Genomic DNA, 22844 nt, shown 5'->3' on the forward strand with positions numbered 1-22844 from the left:
TGTGGTAAACTATAATACCACACCTCAAAGTCAAATGACAGCAATCTAAAAACATGACATTTCCTTCTAATACTAGGCTTAAAATTGTTGATCTATATATCTTTCGTGGTTTCACTGCCTATTTCCTGCCACTTTTACCAATCTTTTGCGATGAGCTAGCCCTTGATTGTCGACGTTGACACAAAGTCAGGCTTGGATCAGGACAAACCATTTATTCAGATTTAGGAAAATTCATACAGCCGATCATCAGGCCTCCATATTCAAATGCACAAAGGAAGGTCCACTTAGCGGGTCCGTTAGGGTCCGATAAATATAGCTCGTCTGCTTGGTCTAAAGTTGGTCGGCAATGAATCACCCGATTATACCCATCAAAGGGTTACCATATTCCATTTTTATCAATAGATCGGTGTTAAAAATTTGCCGGGGAAATTAAATACAAGACCGCACCTTTGTAAAGAAATGCGGTTGAGTGCATGATATACCGAAATTATGCATGAATTATCCAATATGTAATAAATCACCCCCTCCCTTCAAAAGTGACACAACTTGAATCGCACTGAAATATTTTTTTAATGGGTTTGACAAAATCGTATTGTGTGACACTATGGTGCATCATCAAAAGTATTAGGATACAAGAACCTCTAGTAGCGTCTTTGGCATTCGTTCTTGATATTCAGTATATTTTTTTTCTTTTTAACAATTAAAAACCTATTTAATGATTTCTCTCTTATGAATATTAAGTTGTAAGTACCTGGAGATTACAATCAATATTGTTTATTTTGCATAGGCCTATTGTAAAGCACTTGGGGCATATCACAACGGAAAGGCGCTATAATGACAAAATATACGTAATAACTATGTGCGTAATTGTATGATATTGTGAAATCGACATGACAGCACGCGGGAAATCCCAGAAAAAAATAAAAGAAACATGACTAATATCATGATTCATCAACTAATTTTTATCCAAATCAATATTAAAATCTCTAGTGGACATTAAAAAGAACTTTTACCTGTCTAATCCCAGATTATCCATTGAATGCGTTGCATCAAACAAAAGCATGAAAGCACAAATTGATGATTACAGTCTTATCAGTCTTTTTATCTTTTGTTCGAGTTCATGGTCGATTCAAATGAATTTCCACTTAAATAAACGCCGCAATTGGATTGGCCTGGACGAGGAAAAAGAAAGGAAAGTTCTACCCACCTGTATTGTGTCTGTAGTGTGGTTTCCTTAACACTTGTTTGTTTGCATGATGATAATTCAGCTCATGATATACATGATTCAAATAACAGGCTTCCTATAGTCCCGAGTCCGTGACTCAAAAAACAACCTCCAAAAATTATTCAAAAAAGTTGACATCCTGGTTTTTCGTCCAAATGTCAGAGGTCGATTAAGTGTTACCTGTACCAAGCGTTTACTGGGATTCGTTAAACAGAAAAGAAACCTGTGCAATATTATACTAGGCCTACATTTATGATAAAGGTAGTGATAATTATATCTTCGTTCGATTTGCGTTTCGGTGTCATTATTTGCAAAGTCATTAAACTTTCATTCTTGTACAGAATTTTGGGTAACGATTTAGCTCTATTTAATGAGATTCTGCAGAACAGAACATTCTCTATTTTCCCCTCTTTTAAAGGAATGAAAATTCTTTCTCATTTTCATATCAATTTGACAAGAATCGTTGGACAATCTAGCCAGTTATGAATAAATCTTCTATTTAAGTGCCCCAATCATCTTTGCAATAAGAGTGTAGCAGAGACAAAGTTGTAATTCATATTTTTTATGCCTTTTATCGATTTTTATTTCATTTTAGGGAGGAGATTTCGGGACGTAATGAGGTGGTTTTAGATTGCTGTCCTGGATGGAGGCAAATAGGGAATGAATGCCCTGAACGTAAGTCCGTTTTATTCATTTATTTCATTTATATATCTTCATTTCTTTTTCACCCATTAATTCATTTTATACATTCATTCGTTTATTCATTCTTTGATTAATTTATTTATTCGCTCGTTCATTCATTGATAAATATAATTGTTCGTTCATTCATTCATTTTCATTAATTCGTCCATTTTTCTTTTCTTCATTCATTCATTCATTCACTTGTTCGTTTGTTTATTCATTTCTTCATTCATTCCTTTTCATTGCATTGCAATAATTTAAATCATTGCTTTAATAACATTAATTTACATGAAACATAAAAGTCGAGACCACATTGTCCCTTTTTTCACTTTTGTGGTGACTTTGAACACAAAAAACAAATCATGACCTTTCATTTAATTTTTTTTCTTGCATTTTTCCTAAAAACTCGCAATTTCACTATAATGTTTTTCTTTCGGATAAATCCAAGGAAAATCCAGGGACAATGATGAATGAGCCACTACTATTTGTTAATTCGAAATTCATGAAAAAGTACATCCTTTAGTTCTTTGGTACATTTTGAGACGAATTTCATCCTTAAACATTCTGACCCTCGCTCGACTCCCTCGAGTACTCTAACAAACATTTGGGATCAGTTAGTCATCCAATCTATTTCTGATGGTTTAATGAGAAACAATTAACGGTGAAATCACTTTCCTGATATAAGAAAAAGTCAATCGAGTATTAATAGTGATTAATGACACCAATTACAGATGGTTCTTCTGGCACCCTTCTGTAATATGGACACGCTTAGAAGTAAATGGAAATACAGATGCCACGCAGAAGGTAACTTGGGATTTGCTATCCGTGGAATTCTACTGTCTTTCTTTACGAAGTAATTAGAAGCTATGCTTTGGAAATTAAGATTATTAAATGGCTGGACAGTGCCCATCAAAAACATTGCATTTTTTACAGGAAAATTTATTTATTCTAATAATTGTTCATTACCTCCATGGTCAGATTAGGTTTTAGGATGAATATGGCTTATTATATTGTCAAAACTACTTGAGATATATTATATCATTTAGTCAAACCAGGGAAATGGGAGTTAGACTAATAATTCCCTGGTCAAACCTACTGATGGGCGTCAGTATGGAAATACATGACTTTCGAATGACGTGATCATGACCAGTCAGACATTGGCATTATTTAAAGTTTGAAACCTCATTCAAGTCATGTCAGAGTGCTATCACATCAATGAACAAGTTACCTTCTACCCTAATCTACATTCTTGAAATAGCAGGTTTCGTTAGTACACATCAGAGCGGCACCTTCCTTTTCGGCTCCCGCCTTTATCGGAAGAAAACTTTCGGGATCTTCTCTGTACACTGTCTTGAAGATATCGTATTCATTGCTATCAATCTAGCAAAATATTTGTTAATAATTCGAAATGCATTTCATGTAAAATGGGTTAGAATATGGCAAACAAACACACTACATATGCACTATGAGCTATGAAATCTATGACAAGAAGAGGGCAATTATTTTACCGATTCAAAATGGATAGACATGTATGTCTTGATCTTGATGAACATGATGAAAGGAAAGCAAAGGGCCTATGTAATATTTACTGTACATTATATTAATTTGTATTATGCGTCAATTAAGGGTAAATTTGTTTACGTTAATAGCCCTCTAACCAAGACGTAATAATCGACACATCATGATTATTGGTCTTGAATGTTGTGGTCCGATAAATACATTGATTTCAGTTTATCTATTTGAAGTCCGATTTTTAGAGAATTTAGTTTCATTCTCGTCGAGAAGTGTTGTCAAGTTGTTGGCCATCAATGGGGCGGTAGGCATGTTTCAACGGTGCTTCGCTCTGTGACATTGCCCGATCGCCCTTCTAAACATGCTAAAACAAAATCATGATAAGGAACATTTGGCTAATGGGCCGGAGTATTCCCCTATCCTCTCATCCTAGCCGACTGTTCAGATAAGATTAGAACAAGCTTCCACTGAGGACATGGCGGATGGAGAGAATGTGACCATGATGTGCTATGATGACCTTACGTCTTAATGAGGATGGCGCGAGATTCCCGAGATAAGAGCGCACTTCCGAGATCACGTGGTCAGCCGGACTAACGTATTGGTGACCGCAATAAACGGCGCCATATAACAGGCCGGTTTACATGGCTTTACTAGTGATTTAAAACCAAGGTTTTTCTTGTCGATCGCAGCCTCATTATGGCGCTGGCAAATTCAAACATACAATATCTTTCGCATCCTACTGGGTATTCATTTAGCACCCGGGTCGAGAGTGGCAAAGGACGCTAGACCACGGTGGGATTCGAACCCACGACCCTCTGTTTACAAGGCGAGAGTCAGAACCACTACACCACGGCTCTTCCACGATAAATACTGTTTCAGATTAAAAACAAACGACTCAAAATACTTGTACATATTCCACAATTTCCAAACCATGGCTTATATTAAACGTTTAATTTGGTAATTCATAAATAAAATGTTGGAAGTTTTTCCTTTTGCTTTTAATAGTAAAATTTTCCGCCTATTTTTGTTTTCATTTTTATCTGAAGGTTACTACCTTCTATATCAATCACGTTGGTCAAAATATTTGGCAGGAAGACTGCTATCTCTTTACGTCAATCGTCATTTTCTTTGTCATGGAAATAACATTTCCCGTCGAATTGTGTTTCAGATTTGGACTCTCAATACCATCTGATATCGTTTCGTGGTTTGCAATCGATGGTCATTAAGCGTTTTATGTTATATTTTTGGTGCAGTTGCTCGATATGTTGACAAACAACTGCGAAATTTTGTCTTTCTCATGTTTCATAAAAATCATGACCCTGATTCATGATGTCAGAAATAAATATAGCATTTCCGAATGATATACCATGTTGTCATAATACTTGTCCCTATAATACCCAGAAATCGATTCCAAAATGGCGTCAACAAGAGGAGATGTCACTTTTGAAAGAAGTTTTTGTCGTTTTTGTCCGACACCAGATAGGTGTTTATATAACACCAATTAGTTTTAAAACAGCATCGGTTAGATTCCAAACTGGTGTTGTTTCAATACTTCTCTGGTGTGGACATACATGTATATAGATTCCGGGCTGGTGGTAAATCAACACCGGCGTTTTTGCAGTGCAGTCTGAGTAGAGTTCTTCACGTTATCTATTTACCAAGTGTGTTTGGGGATTTAGCAATGGCAAAATGGGGACTGTTTCACAAAATAGTTAAGAGGCTGCGCCTGTTTTCAAATAATAATTATAAACTTGTTACACTCGGTTCAGTTTAAAGAGGTTTTCGACGAGTTGATCTGAGGACGTTTTCGTGAAACCACCACCTGATACCATCAACAAATATGATGAGAGGGAAACTAATTAATAGGTATTTCCACTGTATGTGATAGGGTTCACTATCTCAGAAATAAATTGCTTCTGGTTTAAAACATAGTGTTTGGTTTCTGTTAGCAAATCACCATACATGTCAACCATTCCCCCAATCGTTGTTAATCTCTTCGTCTTCCCGACAAGTGGAACATGAGGTGGCGCCCAATGGCGAAGGGGTGCTTCTGTCTTACCCCTTCTTAATTGAGCTCTAATCTACTCCCTAACCTCTTGACGGTATTGCATTTGTGGGCTGTCAAAATTTTACAGACAAACATCCGGGATATATCCAATGTGCAACCGTTTCTCAATTACACTTGGAAAACGATGTCCGAATTCTAGGGGTCTTTGCTTAGACTACAGGGAGCTGTGAACAAGACGATATGTTTGCATGATTGGTATTTCTGAGAGTGGAAACTACAAACTACTTGAAAGAACTAATTAAAAAATTCTTATTCGTCGCGTAGAATCAGAATTAATTGGACATGGTTAATGTATTATAAAAAAACGAATACATGTAATTTTATACGAGTTTGTGCCTTGCTCTGTCTGTCAATCAGTTGCAGAACTGCCTTAAATGTGGAACGCGGTATAGAGACGTCAGTTCTCACCAATGGGCTACGACATCTTTTTTCTGAGAAAAATGTGTCACCTATTTATCGCCCCCCCCCCCCGTTAAAGTCATTTTTCTCCATTATGCTACCGCAAGTGAATTAAAGATGACAAAGAAAATGTTTTGAAGTGGGACAATCCGACATGACTGTATGCGTATTTAGGTATTATTACCACTTCGAACTGATGAATACATAGGCAAATTTTCATTCGGAGAAGTACATTTCCCTGAATCATTCTCCATCCCAATCCCTTTCCAAATTGAAAACTTCAGTTGGAAATGGTCCCAATATAAAACTGTTGCTTTCCATTTCTCCATAATTCCTTCGCACGGACCCCCGCCCTCTATTTCCGCGCTCCGACGTATAGTTTCCGCGTTGAGTGGCGCCCCTAATCATTCCCGATTGAGGAGTGTTTAATAACTTAATCCTTGGTGCTTCTTCGCTTCGGGATGTGTTCCATTTAAGATTGGTCCGGTATAGATGGAAGCTTCGACGTACAACGTCAGTTCTGTTTTCCTTCTATAGACTGGAAGCCAATATGAATGAAGGAAACATTAAGACTTCCTGGTGAGGAAGCATTGGATATCCCATCTTAACATGGGTGTACTTAAGGGCAATATCTTGTCAATGGATACACTATTCTGAGATTCTCGTATTTCGTCTTGAATGAAAAGGCAAAAGGCAGAGGTCTTCATCGGGTTTGCTCACTGCTGCCTTTTACCAACGTTTACAAGCGATTTAGCGAAAAAATATCCTTTTGTTTTTGAGTGTCAGGGGCTGCATGCATGTTGAGATGGTATGAGGGGCGTCGTCCCCTCACTCAAACTATATAATAATACAGATAATAATCTGTAGAAAAGATCGCACCCCCCCCCCCCAAAAAAAAAAGTATTTTGTCCAGTCCCCGTTTCCTCCAAAGTAATGTTTTCATTGTTTATCACACAGTACGTCCATTTTTTGTGGGGGGGGGGGGCTACAAGTCAATCGTTTGATCAGGTGAGCGTTTAATTTTTGTTACAGGCTCCTGGATAAGAACATGCATTGACATGCTTAAGATGACTTGATTAACCTCATGCAACTGTTGTCACAATAATGGTCAAGCGTGTACTCTTCGAAGGTCTCAAATAATGGATTCTTCTTTTTCTATCAGAGTTGTGGAGGTCGAAAACACGAATAAAAATTCTGACTCAGGTCCTCGCAGACAATCAGGTGAAGGAGGATGGATTAAACAGTTAAAACCGAAGCAAGTGTACCACAATTTGTCATGCCATATCTAGGATATAAAGATGGACATTGCGTTATCCCTAGAAACCGTTTGTACCCAAGATAAAATAGATAAGCCCCTGTCAGTATTAATAAGTGTGTCATCGAATATAATGAACTTGACAAAAATTGTTAAGACATGATGTGTTAAGCGCAGACAAGGGGGTTACATTAAGGTCATTCGGTGCTTCTTTTAACATGTTTAACCAAGATGGATAATGCTTTGGGTGAATGCAATTAGAGAATGAATCTAAAACAAATTCTGGTGATTTTATTTTGGGTGACGAAAATCATGAAAGTTGGATAGGAGACCTTGGACTGATAATTTTGAATAAATATGATTCCATCTTAATCCGAGCGTTCGAAAATAATCTACATCATATGACGCTTGTTATGGATAATCTCGTTTCTATGTTTATTAAGCCGAAAAATGTAAGGAATACAAACTCCCTAAATATAAAAAAAATATGACTTATTTCGCATCACTTTGATAATATATTAATATATTGGTTTTTGCCGTAACCTCTGACGTTTCAACGATCGTTACTTTCATTTATTTTTTTTGCCATTGAAAGAAACTTATCCGCACTGCTAACAGTTCCCAAATCTAATCTAGCTTTAATTCACTTAAATTCTGCATGTAGACTTCACCCTATCTACCGACTGAATTCCAACTAAACTTAAATCCGATCATTCTTCTCCCTTTTAATATTCCTCTCTCCCTCTCTCAGTCAACGGCATATAATGTACTAATGAACTTGTTTACGCTCCCGATGGGCGTGGCTAAATTAGCGTTGCCAATTGATGCTTTCCGACTGCACAGAAAGCTTAGTGATCATCGGGTCACCTTGCACTTTCACGGAGTCATTGGGAGCTAGACTTGTAATTAGTCCACCGACAGGTTGACACAGATGGCTTGAAGATAAATATGGAAGAAATAAAAACGTCTGGATGAGATTCTTTTCGAAGAGTTAAAATCATTTGTCATGCATTTTGTAGCGACACACGAAATGATTATGATGAACATGGAGAAGGATGTGTTCAGAAATTAGATTTCCTTATAGTAAAACTCTTTGTATCTTTTTTATTTAAAATGGACTCTGTTTTTTTTTTTTTTTTTTTTTTTTTTTCCCTTTACTATTATTCATAGTACAACAAGTTAACCGACCATTCAATATTTTGGTATATGATATGCTCTTTAACGCATTGGCGCTGCAATTATTTTCAAAACACTTTTCCAAGTTCCCATCTTCTCCTGGGTTAAGAATTTTTACAGATTTAAGCTATGATTCGAACCCAGGAGCCCCTAACCTATAGGGTGAACTACATAAGTTATATCATGACGTTTCCCATACTCTTATGAAATTCACTTTGTTTCTTTCTTTTTTTCAAACAGCCTGCAGGTCGGGTACATGGGGCCGTAGCTGTGCCAATCCCTGTGACTGTCCCCCAACTACAATCTGCAGCAGTGTCAACGGCACTTGCACCTGCCCACCTGGCTTACAGGGTAATCAGTGTGAACAGGTCTGCGACCCAGGTCGGTTCGGACCCGGATGTACAAGTGTTTGCGGATGTTTGAATGGAGCAGCCTGTGACGCGGTGACGGGGACGTGTGATTGCCAACCGGGATGGGTTGGCGAAAACTGTGATATCAGGTAAATACGAATAACCATAATTAGGCAAGGAATTAGAACATCCAGAGGAAAATGAACGCAATCATTTTGAATGGATGATAGAACATGTTTTTATTTTTCATTCCAGGTTCCTTCAACATTGTCCGTGAGGGCCCTGGGAACGATTTTTTGACTGGGGGTGCTGATGTAAATTTGACAAGCAAAAAAAAAAAAATAATAATAAATAGATACAAAATAAAAAAGTTTTTCATTACAGAATAAATGTTATTTTGGTCCAGAGAAATTTGACAAGCCAAAAAACTACAAAATACAGGTCGTTTTGCTAACATTTCTCCATTTTTAACAACTGCACGCAACACCCCCAAGGAAAATCTCGGGGGTGCTTAAGCAGCCCCAGCACCCCTCCTTCCAAGAGATGATGTTGTCCGTGAAATCTGAGTATGAGTATTTTTTTTAAAGAATATCTTCCTTTGTATTTTCAAACCTTCCTTCCTTTTCAATACCCAACTGAATCAATGAAGATATTATTCCTTGTACTTTAGCCATAAGTAATCGATTAATGTTGTATTATGTAATCAAGTAATTATTCAAGTGTAATATTAAATAATTTCCACTGTTCTAATTAATAATGTATACTTTTATTTCTGTAAGGCGCATTGATTGTCCTTACACTTCTCAATTGCGCAATAAAATACTTTATTATTATTATTATTATTGTTATCATTATTATTATATTGAATATCCAAGGATTCTGAAAAATGTGAGTGTTACTTTTCTTTCTTAAAAAAAACCATTGCCATTTAAACAAGGGGAAATAACATACATTTCACTCTCTAAGATCGAGACAATCTTCCTCAACTTAAGACGATATTTGCAGCTTTCTTCCGTCATGTTTAGCCAGTGTAAGAAATAAGAGACAGTTGGGCCTCAACCAAATCTGTATCGGGATCAGTGTATTCGGAAGTGTTTTTGTCAGTGATGATTTGCAAAATCCACATTAATTTGATGCACATCGCATATTATAATTAAGTAGTGCAATGATATCTGTGAAATCGTTTTAAATATTATTTGCTCATTGCTGAGATTACCGTGATCGCCGTTTGGATGCTTGGTCATCGTTGATATTGTCTGTCGATAAAATAGGGTCATGCATTACCGAGGTCCCTAGAGCCCCAAATATATAAATTCCATGACAAATAAAGTTCAACAAAAATATCTGTCATCCACAAATCAAAACCAGAAAGGGAATTTGGTTTCATATCTGCCCATGGCCTCTTAACAGTGCAAATACATGTAACAAATTTACCATGAGTGGGCAATTTCGTCAAATCAGCCCCGGCGACACGGTCCGACAGCCCCAAATCAAGTAATTCTTCTGTTCCCGATCTGTGTAAACGATCTCAATTGTATCCTGTTTTTCACATTTCTACAAATTTAAGGAAAATCACAATCATCCGGAGGCCGACGATTTATTTTGGGTTGATGCGGGATACATTTGAGATGATTTGAAGATGAATAGTTCGTCAGATGTCGTGTCTGGTAAAGCCAGAGTTTGGGAGGTGAATCACTGGGTTGGAATGGCCATGATGATGTAACCATATGCACATAATTTAGACATCTCATGGTTATAGTGTAAGGTCGGATGCTTGAGCAATCTTACAAGAATAGAAAGTTGCGGAAGTCTTCGGGCTGATGTTTCACAAAGCAGTTCCTGATTTATGTTTTTCTTTAAGTACGAATTTGACTTGTTCTTTTGCTAAATGAGATAACCCGAGTTTCATGTTTGAACAATATTTGTAACTTTGCAATCAAATGTTTGTTGACAAGAAGAAAAAAACGCTTTTTGGTGCAAAGTCGTGTGCAAAGTCATCCGTAACCTTCGAAGGATCGGTGAAACAGCCCCCTCATTAGTTAAAGAACAAGTCCACCTTAGAAAAAAGTTGATCTGAATAAAAAGAGAAAAATCCAACAAGCATAATACTGAAAATTTCATTAAAATCGGATGTAAAATAAGAAAGTTATGATATTCTAAATTTTCGCTTAATTCCACAAAACAGTTATATGCACATCCTGGCTGGTATGCAAATGAGGAGACTATGACGTCACCCACTCACTATTTCTTTTGTATTTTATTACATGAAATATTAAATATTCTAATTTTCTCCTCATTGTCAGGTGACACAACAATTAATTCCTCCCTGAGCATGTGGAATTACTGATGTCTAACATTTTATGGATGAGTCAAGTTGGTCCTTATTGTCAAATCTGTAAAAATTGAAATATTGTATAATTCAAACAATAAGAAACAAAAGAAATAGTGAGTGAGGGACATCATCGATTCTCTCATTTGCATGTGACTAAATTGTGCATATAACTATTTTGTTAAAAATAAGCGAAACTTTAAGATGTCATTACTTTCTTTTTTTACATCCGATGTTCAGCATTGTGCTTGCCTGATTTTTCTCTATTGATTCAAACCAACATTTTTCTGAGGTGGACTTGACCTTTAAAGAGGCAGTTTGGTCACTAAAGAATAGTTCTGGTGAATTTTCAAATGAGAGAAAATTATGTCAGTTTTTGTTAATGCAAACCCTCTAGGTTGAAATAATTTTGTTCACCGATCAATCAATCAACTAGCCATAAAGAAAACAATCTTGAAATGAATAAATAATTATTTCTTATTCATAAATGAAAATAAATGGGTCACGTTTTCCTTAATCAAAATAGGCAAAATGGTCCTTCATGATGCTTATAAATTATGAATATTTTGGTTGTGTTGATACAGATTGCTTGTTGTTTCTCAAGTTCACTATGAATATTTTTGTTTTTCATTTTGTACCTGTTTAGATGCTATACATGCGAGTGTGAGCATTTGCCATCTTGGAATACACAAATTATACCTGAATTGAAAAACAAAATATGTCGTTATGAATATTCAAATAAGTAATTAATGTTTCGATTTGGAATGAAGTAGTGTCGTTGAATGCTAACAAACCATTTAATTTTTTTTTTTTTTGCCATATCAGGTGCAGTTGTATGAATGGAGGAATTTGTACTAATTTGGATGGGACAGCCTGTAGTTGTCCAGCCGGCTGGACGGGTGATAGATGTGCGGAACCATGTGCTCCAGGATTCTACGGCGAAGGTTGCCTTCAGCGGTGTACCTGTCAACATAACGGAATTTGTAACCCTGTGAATGGATCTTGTACCTGCGGGCCAGGTTGGATGGGTGAGCGATGTGCAGAGATGTGTCCTTGGGGTTGGTATGGAAAGGATTGTGTCACCGAATGCATCTGCAACAATGGAGCAGGATGTAGCAATGTGGATGGATCTTGCTTCTGTCGGTCGGGTTGGAAAGGTCGGCAGTGTGATGTACCATGCGAGCCAGGTCGGTACGGACCAGGATGCAAGAGACCCTGCAGGTGTCAACACGGTGGACGATGCAACCACCAGAGTGGTCTGTGTTACTGTACTGCAGGATGGACCGGACGATTCTGTCATCTTACTTGTCCAGAGGGATATTATGGCGAAGAATGTGGAAACAAGTGCCGTTGCCAGAATGGGGAGTGTGATCACATCACAGGGGAATGCTCGTGCTTTGGAGGATGGACAGGAGAGCGTTGTGAACTGCCATGCGCAGAGGGTTACCACGGAAGGGATTGTAGAAATAAATGTTCGTGTATGAACGGGGCCAGTTGCAACCCTGTGGACGGATCGTGCGAGTGCTTACCTGGTTGGATGGGGGAAATTTGTAACCAGGTTTGTGAAGAAGGTTTCCACGGGCAAGCCTGCCGGATGACATGCTCTTGTGAATACGATGCAAAATGTAACCACGTCACTGGAGAATGTGGATGCCCATCAGGGATGACCGGACCAGGGTGCAATGAGACTTGTCCTGCAGGAACCTTTGGTCATGGATGCAGTCAAGAATGTGAATGTCTTCATGCAAGTGGTTGCGATCCTAAGTATGGAACCTGCCAGTGCGAACCTGGTTGGACTGGCAAGTGGTGCCAGTATCCGTGTGAGAAAGGTCGGTACGGTGACGGGTGTTCAGAAGTCTGTCAGTGTCAGAATGGGGCTTTATGTGACTCGATAAACGGTTCTTGTTCGTGTCTTCACGGATTTCATGGGGAGTTCTGTGACATGGAATGCCCACATGGTACCTTTGGACAGTCATGTGTCAGTGATTGCACATGTCTACATGGCGCGTCGTGTCATCACGTGAATGGTTCGTGCACGTGTTTACCAGGATACGTTGGGATAGACTGTGAGTTCAGATGCGATACAGGATTCTTTGGCGAAGGATGTACAGGTGAATGCTCGTGCAAGAATGGCGCCCAGTGTGACCACGAGACCGGTTTTTGCAGTTGTACCTCCGGGTGGTTTGGAGAACAGTGTGATTCACCATGTCCAGTTGGACGATTTGGAATTAGTTGCTTGGAGGAATGCAGATGTGAAAATGGTGCAGCATGTCTACCGGAAGATGGCACATGTATCTGCCGCCCAGGCTGGACAGGTACAAACTGTAGCGAAGAGTGTCATACAAACACCTTTGGTGAGTTTTGCTCAGAGAACTGCAGATGTGAACATGACGGGGAATGTCATCATGTGGATGGCTCATGCAAATGTCAAGCAGGTTGGACAGGAAAATATTGTCAAGATTCATGCCCAGAAGGCTCTTTTGGTACGAACTGCCAAGAGTCTTGCTCTTGCTTTAATGGAGCAACATGCGACTCTGTTTCAGGAAATTGTGTTTGTTCTGCAGGATGGGCAGGTCAAACATGCAATGAAACTTGTCCTGAAGGACTTTATGGGCTTGACTGTTCAAGTGTCTGCTCATGCGAAAATGGAGCTGTCTGTGACAATGTACTCGGATGTATTTGCAAAGGAGGGTGGCAAGGACTACGATGCAACCAACCATGCAAGGAAGGCACATTTGGAGACAATTGCCAGGATGTGTGCAACTGCCAAAACGGTGGGCATTGTCATCATGTAATTGGATGTGTATGTCCACCGGGTTGGGTTGGGCATCAATGTCAAAATAGATGCCCCATCGGGTCATTTGGGACAGACTGTTCTCAGAAATGTAACTGTGGAGAAAATGGGGATTGTCATCCAGTACTTGGATGTGTTTGTAAGACGGGCTGGGTGGGTCGGGATTGCCAGGACAGGTGTCCAGAGGGCCACTTTGGGGATCGGTGCGAGGAAAGATGCAGCTGCCATAACAACGCGACCTGTCATCACGTCTATGGATGCCAATGTCCAGACGGCTGGACCGGAACATTCTGTAACAAGTCCTGCGTTGAAGGTTTCTTTGGTAAAGGCTGTCTCGAAAAGTGTAGCTGTCATCATGGAACCTGCGACCCTGTGGTTGGGTGTCTTTGTAAAGACGGTTGGCAGGGGGAACACTGTAACGTCACCTGCTCAAATGGATGGCATGGGCCAGGGTGTATGCGGAAGTGCCTGAATTGCCAACATGACGGTGTTTGTCACCATGAGACGGGAAGCTGTGTCTGCCCACCTGGATATATCGGGAAAAGGTAAGCTTGACCAAAATATTTACGTCTGGCTCGTGCATTTCAGATTGCAATCATAAATATAATCTAATATCGACAATTATCTATTCGTGCATGTTCCCCACTCGAAAGGGAACTTTCGGTTTCAATCTGACTTGTTATGTTTCCATCCTGTTTTGACTCAATTTTACATGGATAAAATACTTCATATGATCAATCGGGGGAGGGCGCCATTGCAACAAGTAGATACTCTTTAAGATCCCGGAGTGATCAGATTAGTTATCCTCATCTATCCCCCCCCCCCCCCCCCTTCGTTCTCCTCCCCTTCTTCATCCTCTACTTCCTACTCCTCATCATTCTTGTAAGTGGGCAGGGTCATGCCTTTCCATCTCTTTGAGATTCCATCATTCGCCAATTCAAAATCAACTTACTTTTACCGTCTTTGATGAAATCCATCCCTATCTTCTGGGAGCCCCCCCCCCCCCCCCACTCTTGTTCCCCTCTCCACATTTTCTTGCTGCCAATCAGATCAAAATCGTGTACTTAGACTAAGAACGTCGTCCTAAGCTGTGTCATTAAAATCCATTTGTACAATATTTTCTGCTCTTATTCTTAGAAGTAAGTTTTGAGCCTTCGCTCAGTAGACTGACTTGGAACCAATCAAATCTTTTTCTTTCAAATTAGCGATTAATCGCATATCTTTGTGTTACGAGCCCCTGATCGAGTAATTTTACTGTGGACCTGAGTATAGATTTAGAGGTGGACAACCTTACTCGGGGTGTACATTAGATAAGCCCGATGGAGACATCTTAGGGAGTAATATTTCAACATCGATAATGTCTGGCATGATGTTCCTTTCCTGTTGATCGGAACATGAACCTTCAAACTTCCTAGATCTACTCCCATGTGTACCAACACGGGTTGGTGAGTGACTCCTGATCTCGGACAGTTCAGTGCTTATCAGCACCATCAGAATATCAAACCATCCCTCCCCCCCCCCCTTCTAAAAAATTGTATTTTAGATAATAAAAATGTTACTTTCATGCAGGGTTTATATATATATATATATTTTCATCTTGCAGTCAACGCAGTTGACAGAAAGATAAATGTTGGGATGATGATGATGATGATGATGATGATGATGATGACGATGATGATGACGATGATGGTAGTGGTGGTGGTGGTGGTGGCGGTGGTGGTAGTAGTAGTAGTGGTATTGCTGGTGGTTTTAGTGGAGATTATGACGGTGCAATAACACAGATATTACAAAATAAATAAAACAAATATACTATAATATTTAAATAATAATGATGATGACGATGATTATAAAATAATAATACTACCGAAAATAATTGCCAATGATAATAATGATAATATTAATAGTAATATTATAAGAACATACCACTAGTATATTTATGATATGAATAATAATAATTCAATGTAAAGTAGATGTACCGTTGAAAAGTGATTGAAATTTTGTTATTTCATTTTGAAAAAAATTTTAAATAGCACTTTTGTTCAATATATTGTGACTTTCTGATATCAATATTCCCAATGTTGCAAAATGTCGTAGATAGCTTACAATACGTATTTTCGATTTTTTTTTTGGATATTGTCATTTGGATTTTTATTTTCCCGACGGTCTGGCCTAAATTAGATTTCAAGGGAAGCGATGAGTGGCATTTATGTGTGAAATGTTGTACTCTTATCACCTAAATGCTTTAACAGAAACAAAGTCTAGACTTCAACATCCTCAAGTTTCCCAAATGGAATTATCTAAGATTCACTAGATTTTCTCTCCTCGTAAATCGTTCAATAAAACGAAAAGCAAGATATCATATTCTACATGGTATATATTAAAAATGTTTTGAAGTGGCCATGGCTATAATTACTCATTACTTGCCGCAAGATGCCAAATAGTGAATTTTATTATCACATTAGGGAATTTTATTATCACATTAATGAGTTGCGGTCAATGGTCGTCTAAAATTTTAACACCTTTCTTTCGAGTCTTGCATTTGGTTCTAACCAAATGGTTTTCTATTTATCTTATAGGTGAAGACATTTAACTGAAGTTTAACTCGTAATTGATCGAAATGGATCGTAGAAATTATTACGAGCCTTGGGTGTTGATTTATTGAAATTCGCCTGGGAATTACGAATTTGTTATTCAACTCCATTGCATTTTTCTAATTACTACAAGGGATTATTTCTTCCAACGCTACCTTTTTATATATTTGTCGGGAGGTTGTTCTCAAATTTCCGTTGGAGCCTCCAATTTCCCACCCCTTCCCACTATAGGACCTCTACGTTTGTGATCATAATTATTTCTATGCAATTATGAACGTATCCCATTTTTGTTAATCACAGATGCCAGAGGTCTTGTCCAAGAGGTTACTTCGGGTCAGGTTGCAAGCAAGTATGTGACTGTGGTCTCGACAGCGACTGTGAGCCAACAACTGGCGCTTGCAAAGGTTAGTTTATTTGATTGTTTTTTTCATATTCACTGTATCAAGCTGGGATGTAAATTTTCAGCGTCGTATCAAAGTATTAACTGGAGAGACATATTTACTAACAGGGCATGCCGGCCAGCCAAAGTAGTAGAACGACGTTGTGAGAGCGGTTGATCTATCATGTCCATTGGCGAGATGTCGTAGGTGCTAACTGTTGCCGAGTCAAACCAAAGTTGTTGTTTTTTTCGGAATCTTATGCCTTTCAGGAAACGGAGTTTCTGTATGATAGTTGTTTTGCATGCCTAACGAGCTGACAAGATGATCACCAAACACAGTGTGTGCAAATGGCTATCCTGACCAAAGAAGGGTTGTGGTATCAGGAACCTTTGAAGCAACTATGTGCCGGGACTGTGAGGGGTCGATTTGCTCTCTTCAAAGTCAGTCTAGTCCTCAAACATCCCTCTAATTAGATCTAGAACTCGCTAATTGACATTCCCTTCCCTGTAACCTCAGATTTCTTTCACATCCACATAGCTAACAAGTTACTGAGCATTACCATTGCCCCCTTGGCTATGAGCTTGTCCGGGAAGGGGTTTCCTTGTCACCTTCGAACATGTTAAACACAAAACCCAAAGTGCCAACAGCGAAGGAAACCCAACTTCAAGGGTGAAAGTTCTGTTTCCGCCAACCGCGGGCAATGTGCTGAAATTAGGTTTAAAGAGCTTATCTACTTCCTACATAAATCTAAAACATATATACTGAAGAAATATTTATATATGTTTCTTTTTATATTCCATGGTTAAACTATTATTGCTTCAGTTTTCATTTTTCCTGTTAATAATTATTTTTAAATTTTGTCACTACTCTGCAAACAAAAAAAAAAACCTTGCAATGTAAGTACGGGTCCCCTCGAGCTGATTCAAATTGAGTTTTTCAATGTCATCGTTTAATATTAAGTGACCACAATTTGATTCTTGAAATATTCCAAGCCAACAAGCTAGAATGACGAGCGCTATCATCCTGGTGACAAATTATCATGTTTTTGGTTAATTTTTTTGCCCCGGAACGATTTTCATTGTTAAATATTTCAAAGGAGTTTTATTTCATTATATTTTTCTCCCTTTTTAGATACCTTTGAAGTGAATCTCACAGAGAGGGGTAGCGGCAACATTCAAAGACAGGAGCTCCGAGATACGATGCCCACTCCCTTCTTTATGTACGCAATCATTGCTGGTGGCGCTCTTGCACTTTTAGTTCTTATCGTGTTCACGTTGGTTGCTTCACATCGATTCCGCTTCGTTCATCGAGGCACATACGAGTAAGATACTAGTAATATCTCTAATTTTATTGAAAGTGTTTTGCTTGTTTTAATGGGCGGCGATCCCTCCTCGAATTTCAAAGTTTGTACTACCGCCTATGTGAACGGATCGTCACGGCCCCCTACATTTTATGATTGTGATGAATTTACTTTTTATTTATTTATTATTATTATTTATTTTTTTTTTGGGGGGGGGGCATTTCTTAATGAGCAAAATAGACACATTGATACTTAATTTTTTTTTCAATATTGATAAAATCAACCAGTTTCTGCCATCTTTTGTAAAATGATGCATAGTGTTCACTCTATGATTGACGATAATACTGAACAGCCCTAAAATATATCCATATTATGGAATCTGCTTTACAGTATTATAATTAATGAAAGCATCCTCATCGCCCTTATGTCACAAGGGAAGCAAATATATTCATCAGGAAGATGCAAAAAAAAATGTAAAGGAAATCATGAATGACGCTCATGATTGACATGGAAACCATTTTTAAACAGATGTCGTGACTTAGCTGCGTTCGTATGTGTTTAATATTCGATCATTTTGGACAGAAAATATGTTGTTACTTAGATTTTTAAATCATTGGCCTTCATCATCAACGACGAAGTGCGTCAATGCAATTTTGGAAATGTAAATTTTCTCATGCAGATTTCACCGGTTATGTTATAAATAGCATTGCTTGATGACTTAGTCAATTCTTTGAACTTTTTATCCTCCTTTTTTAATCATCTTACATTATAATAGTCATTCGTCTTTCAATCTGTTTCCCTTTGAGCCATATCCTAAGCCCCTCCGCCTCTTGTCTACCTCTTCCTCTTATATCTATTCATCTTATCTTCCTTCTTTTCCCCATCCATTTCCCTTCTCATTCTTACCCTCCTTATTTTTTCAGCTCATAGTCCTTTTCTTTTTCGTTTTCTTTATTTATTTTATTTTCTCCCTTTTCACATCAATCATCACGGCATGAAGTACTCTCAAATATAGCTGTTTAACTTTACTTTTAAATATTGTTTTTACTTTTAGAACGGGTGAACGCTTAGAAGACCTACTTGCTGGTGATATAAAGAATCTAGATGTTAACAGAAACAGGACAAAGACAAATGGTAAGTCGCACCTCCACCGCCACAATCATAAATACCTCCAAACAGAAGCAACGATCATTATTATACAAGTACCATTACAACTGCTGCCACAGCTAGCACCTACCAGGGATAAAAACCACCGATACCATAACCACTCTCGACATCATTTCCATTATAAACCACCACCACCACCACCGATACCGCCTTTACCAACGACACGCAATGCCCCCACTGCCTTTGCAACCACCGTCACCACTATCGCTCTCACCAACCTACTCCACCACTCACTGGCACCAACAATACCAGAATCACACATGTGACCACTAATACCATCGTAGAATACAACATTAATATTGCTTCCATAACCGCCATCACCACGACCACCATTGACTATTAACAGACCTCAGGGTCCAAGAACTTATTGACTATTATTTGAATATCGTAGCCTATTTTTTCAGTCAAATAATTATTATGGAGCTTTCATTTTGCCCAACGAATGATTTTACGACCATGAAGTTAATCACGGTTGAATAATCTGCGTCGACTCTGTATAAACCACAATGTTTACTGCACACTTTACGTTAAATCCTCTAACGTTACATCAGTCACTATCTTGCATTATTCTGTTTCATTCACAATGATGATAATTATGTACATAAAGTACTGAAAATTTGTTTTACAAATTCTGATTAACTTTCAGGTGCTTTAGCAACGAGAGTGGCTGAGGAGAGACGGCGTAGCATGACTTCACTGTTATCATCTTCAGACAAACGGCATTCTCGGACCACCTCGTCACTCTTCAATTTCCAGTTCGGCAAGTGTGTGGAAGAAGAATACGATGTAAGGCGAAGCACGACAAACAGTCTCAACCGGAAACCCATCCCATTTCCTCGGGATCCGAGCAAAATACGAACCATCCTTTCGCTGGCGCCGAACAGAACGTCATCGGACGTTTCAAAATCGGTGACAGACTTTTTAAGATCGTCGGGTGTCGATCTGAGAATACCCATTGACGATGTCGTTGATGTCGAAGGGACGGACGATGTATTTGTCGAGGACAAGAACGATATCAACAAGACGCAATTAGCTCTGGAGGACATTGCTGAATCAGAGAAGGTTGAACTGTCAGTCGATGTCACGCAAACTACAAACAGTGTTCCTTCTGCACCTCCAGATGTTACTCTGGAGAGTGGCGAGGTCACATCATGAATTTACATCTTGTGATCTACTTAAAAAGAACGAAACCAACTTTTATAAAGTTGATGGAAGAAATGCAGAAATAAAGGTGCGGTGCACTGAAGGCTTTAGTTGACATCTGGCATTGCAAGCCGTATGGTCAAGTTTTTCAATTGGCACACAATAAAATCCTATGCAACAGGCTACTATGCAGTATCCATGATATGCATAATAATCTTGGTGCTATGCTTGGTTATGCAAGTTTGATGATTTCTTCATCCATTTGTTAAGATGAGTCCAGAGTCTTTTTTTTAATTCACTCTTTGATAAAGATTTGCGTTTTTTTCTTCAAAACTTTACATCATCATTACAAACGTAACGAAATCAAATGATAAATGTTTGAGAAAAGATACAATTCTGTTGTCAGCAGATATCGGCCTACATAATGTAGTAAACGCGTAAAATCGATTATGAAAAAATATTGATAAATGAAAGTTTGTTGAAAAATTTAAAAAGAGACAAATAGAAATAAAATATTAGAATTTAAGCGCATATTTATCTTAATATTCATATTTGTTTCAGTTTTCAAAGATGAAAAAAAATAGAGCCTTGATGTATTCTTTCTATGGAGTTGATTGATTGATTTATAATGAATTGGAGTGAGGTCAGTAATTCGAATTCAAATTGTTTTTTTTTTTTTCCTTCATAGAATCGTATGATAGAAAATGTATACTTCCAAATACTGAAATATTGCTATTACTGAATAAACATTAATCCCCAAGTAATCAACATTTTTAGATTTGTGTGCATTGTTCTCACTCTCTGGGCGGGGCCCTGAACAGACATGATATAAAAAGTTTTAAATAGTAATGATAATAAAAAGTGAAGTATCTTTAAATATTTTTCTTTAACCCTAAAAGGACTGGGGGACATAATACCCCCCCCCCCCTCAACGCTTCGCGCGATATTTCAGAAACGCAAATAGCGCTGCAAAATTGTACGACTTTTTTTTTTAAGTGTCGCGCAACTTTTGAGACCAAAATCGCGACTTACGGGTATAGCACGTAGAGCATCGCGACGCCACGTGACTTTTTACGAGACAATATGCCGAAAATGACTCATTTTTATACTTTGTGTACAAAGTCTATGGGAGATGTAATTCATAAAAGGGTGATTATTTTTCGTTTTAATTGGTCTGCTTAATTAATTTAGGGTTTGATTTATTTCTTAAATGGTCTGTAATACATTCCATTTAAAAAAAACAATGAAAAGCAAAAGATAAAAAAAAATACATAAGAAATTATAAAAACAAAGAAATACATAGGGAAAAAAATAGGCTTTTGCAATTTTTCTTTGTGGAAACCTTTAAATTAGATTACAAAGATGACATCTGGAAAAAAACGAGGAAAATTTGAAGTGAAATTTGGTGTTAAATATGAAAATAATTTTTTTCACAAATGAATTTGCACATTTTATTTATGAAATAATTATTTTTAGATTTTTTTGTACTGGCTTGTTATTTATGTGGTAAAGAATGTGCGCGCCAAATTTCGGCACGAACGGTGGCCAAGATCAGAAGGGGAGGGGCATCATCCCCCCCCCCCCCCGTCCCCAATATATCTCAAATAGCGCAGTCCTTTTAGGGTTAATGTATAGCAAATTTTTCGCTATTGTACAAAAATATCAAAGAGAACATGCCTATTGTTTGGTAAAATTAATAGAGATGTATGGTAAAAATGTTTGTCTAATACAGAAATACATATTTTTAAGGAAAATTATAATCAATATTGGATAAATTTTACAATGTGATTGGGTTCATTTTTCCAAATATACATTTGCATTGTTGTCGAATATTGAGTAAATCTTTCTCAGAGTCTGTGTACAACTTTTTTTTTTTGATATGAATGAAATTTTATTTTGTGCCTGTATTAGGCAAAGGTACGTAGTATAACTGCCAAAAATATTAAATTTGATGATTTTTTAATGCTAGTATTCGTTTGAGAAATTGTATGTTTGTGAATGTAAGGGTATTATGTGCAATTCGTTTTTACTCAAGTTTAAGAAAAAAATTGGCGCAAGGAGCTCAAGATAACGATTTTTTCTAAGAGCATGATTTGTTTACCTCATTGATGAAATCGTGAGTGGTAAATGCCAATCCTAGATATTAAATTCATCGAGTATATTTTCCTAGTCAGTTGAACTATTAAACTTCAGATATTCATTACAATTTATTTGTATGTTACTAACGCACCATGATTATTGTAAATAACCAAAACATTAATAATAAACAGTAATTGTACATAGATTGCAATTTGCAAATGTTCTTCAAAAGAAAGTTTTATTGGAATTTGTTTAACACTGTACATGCTGTAAATACAATTTTTTATTTAACAGTGATTAAATTCTATATAGCCTCTTTCTTATAAAAAGAAATCCTCTCTTTGTCTGAGTTTATGCGTTCAAGTCGAAATAAATGTTTTTCTAAAAATCTAGTT

General features: G+C 37.7%; 1 protein-coding gene across 1 annotated transcript; it reads left to right on the top strand.

Moving 5' to 3' along the window:
* The first annotated feature begins 1826 nt into the window (after positions 1-1826).
* On the top strand, positions 1827-21836 carry LOC129256039 (multiple epidermal growth factor-like domains protein 6). The gene is made up of 7 exons (XM_054894348.2): positions 1827-1900; positions 8557-8815; positions 11821-14334; positions 16681-16784; positions 17892-18081; positions 19115-19194; positions 19874-21836. Exons 3-7 carry the CDS (start codon positions 11831-11833, stop codon positions 20380-20382), a joined length of 3387 nt encoding a protein of 1128 aa, XP_054750323.2. The 5' UTR covers positions 1827-1900; positions 8557-8815; positions 11821-11830; the 3' UTR covers positions 20383-21836.
* The last annotated feature ends 1008 nt before the right edge of the window (positions 21837-22844 follow it).

Source organism: Lytechinus pictus, chromosome 3, assembly GCF_037042905.1.
Source record: "Lytechinus pictus isolate F3 Inbred chromosome 3, Lp3.0, whole genome shotgun sequence".
NCBI lineage: Eukaryota > Metazoa > Echinodermata > Echinoidea > Temnopleuroida > Toxopneustidae > Lytechinus > Lytechinus pictus.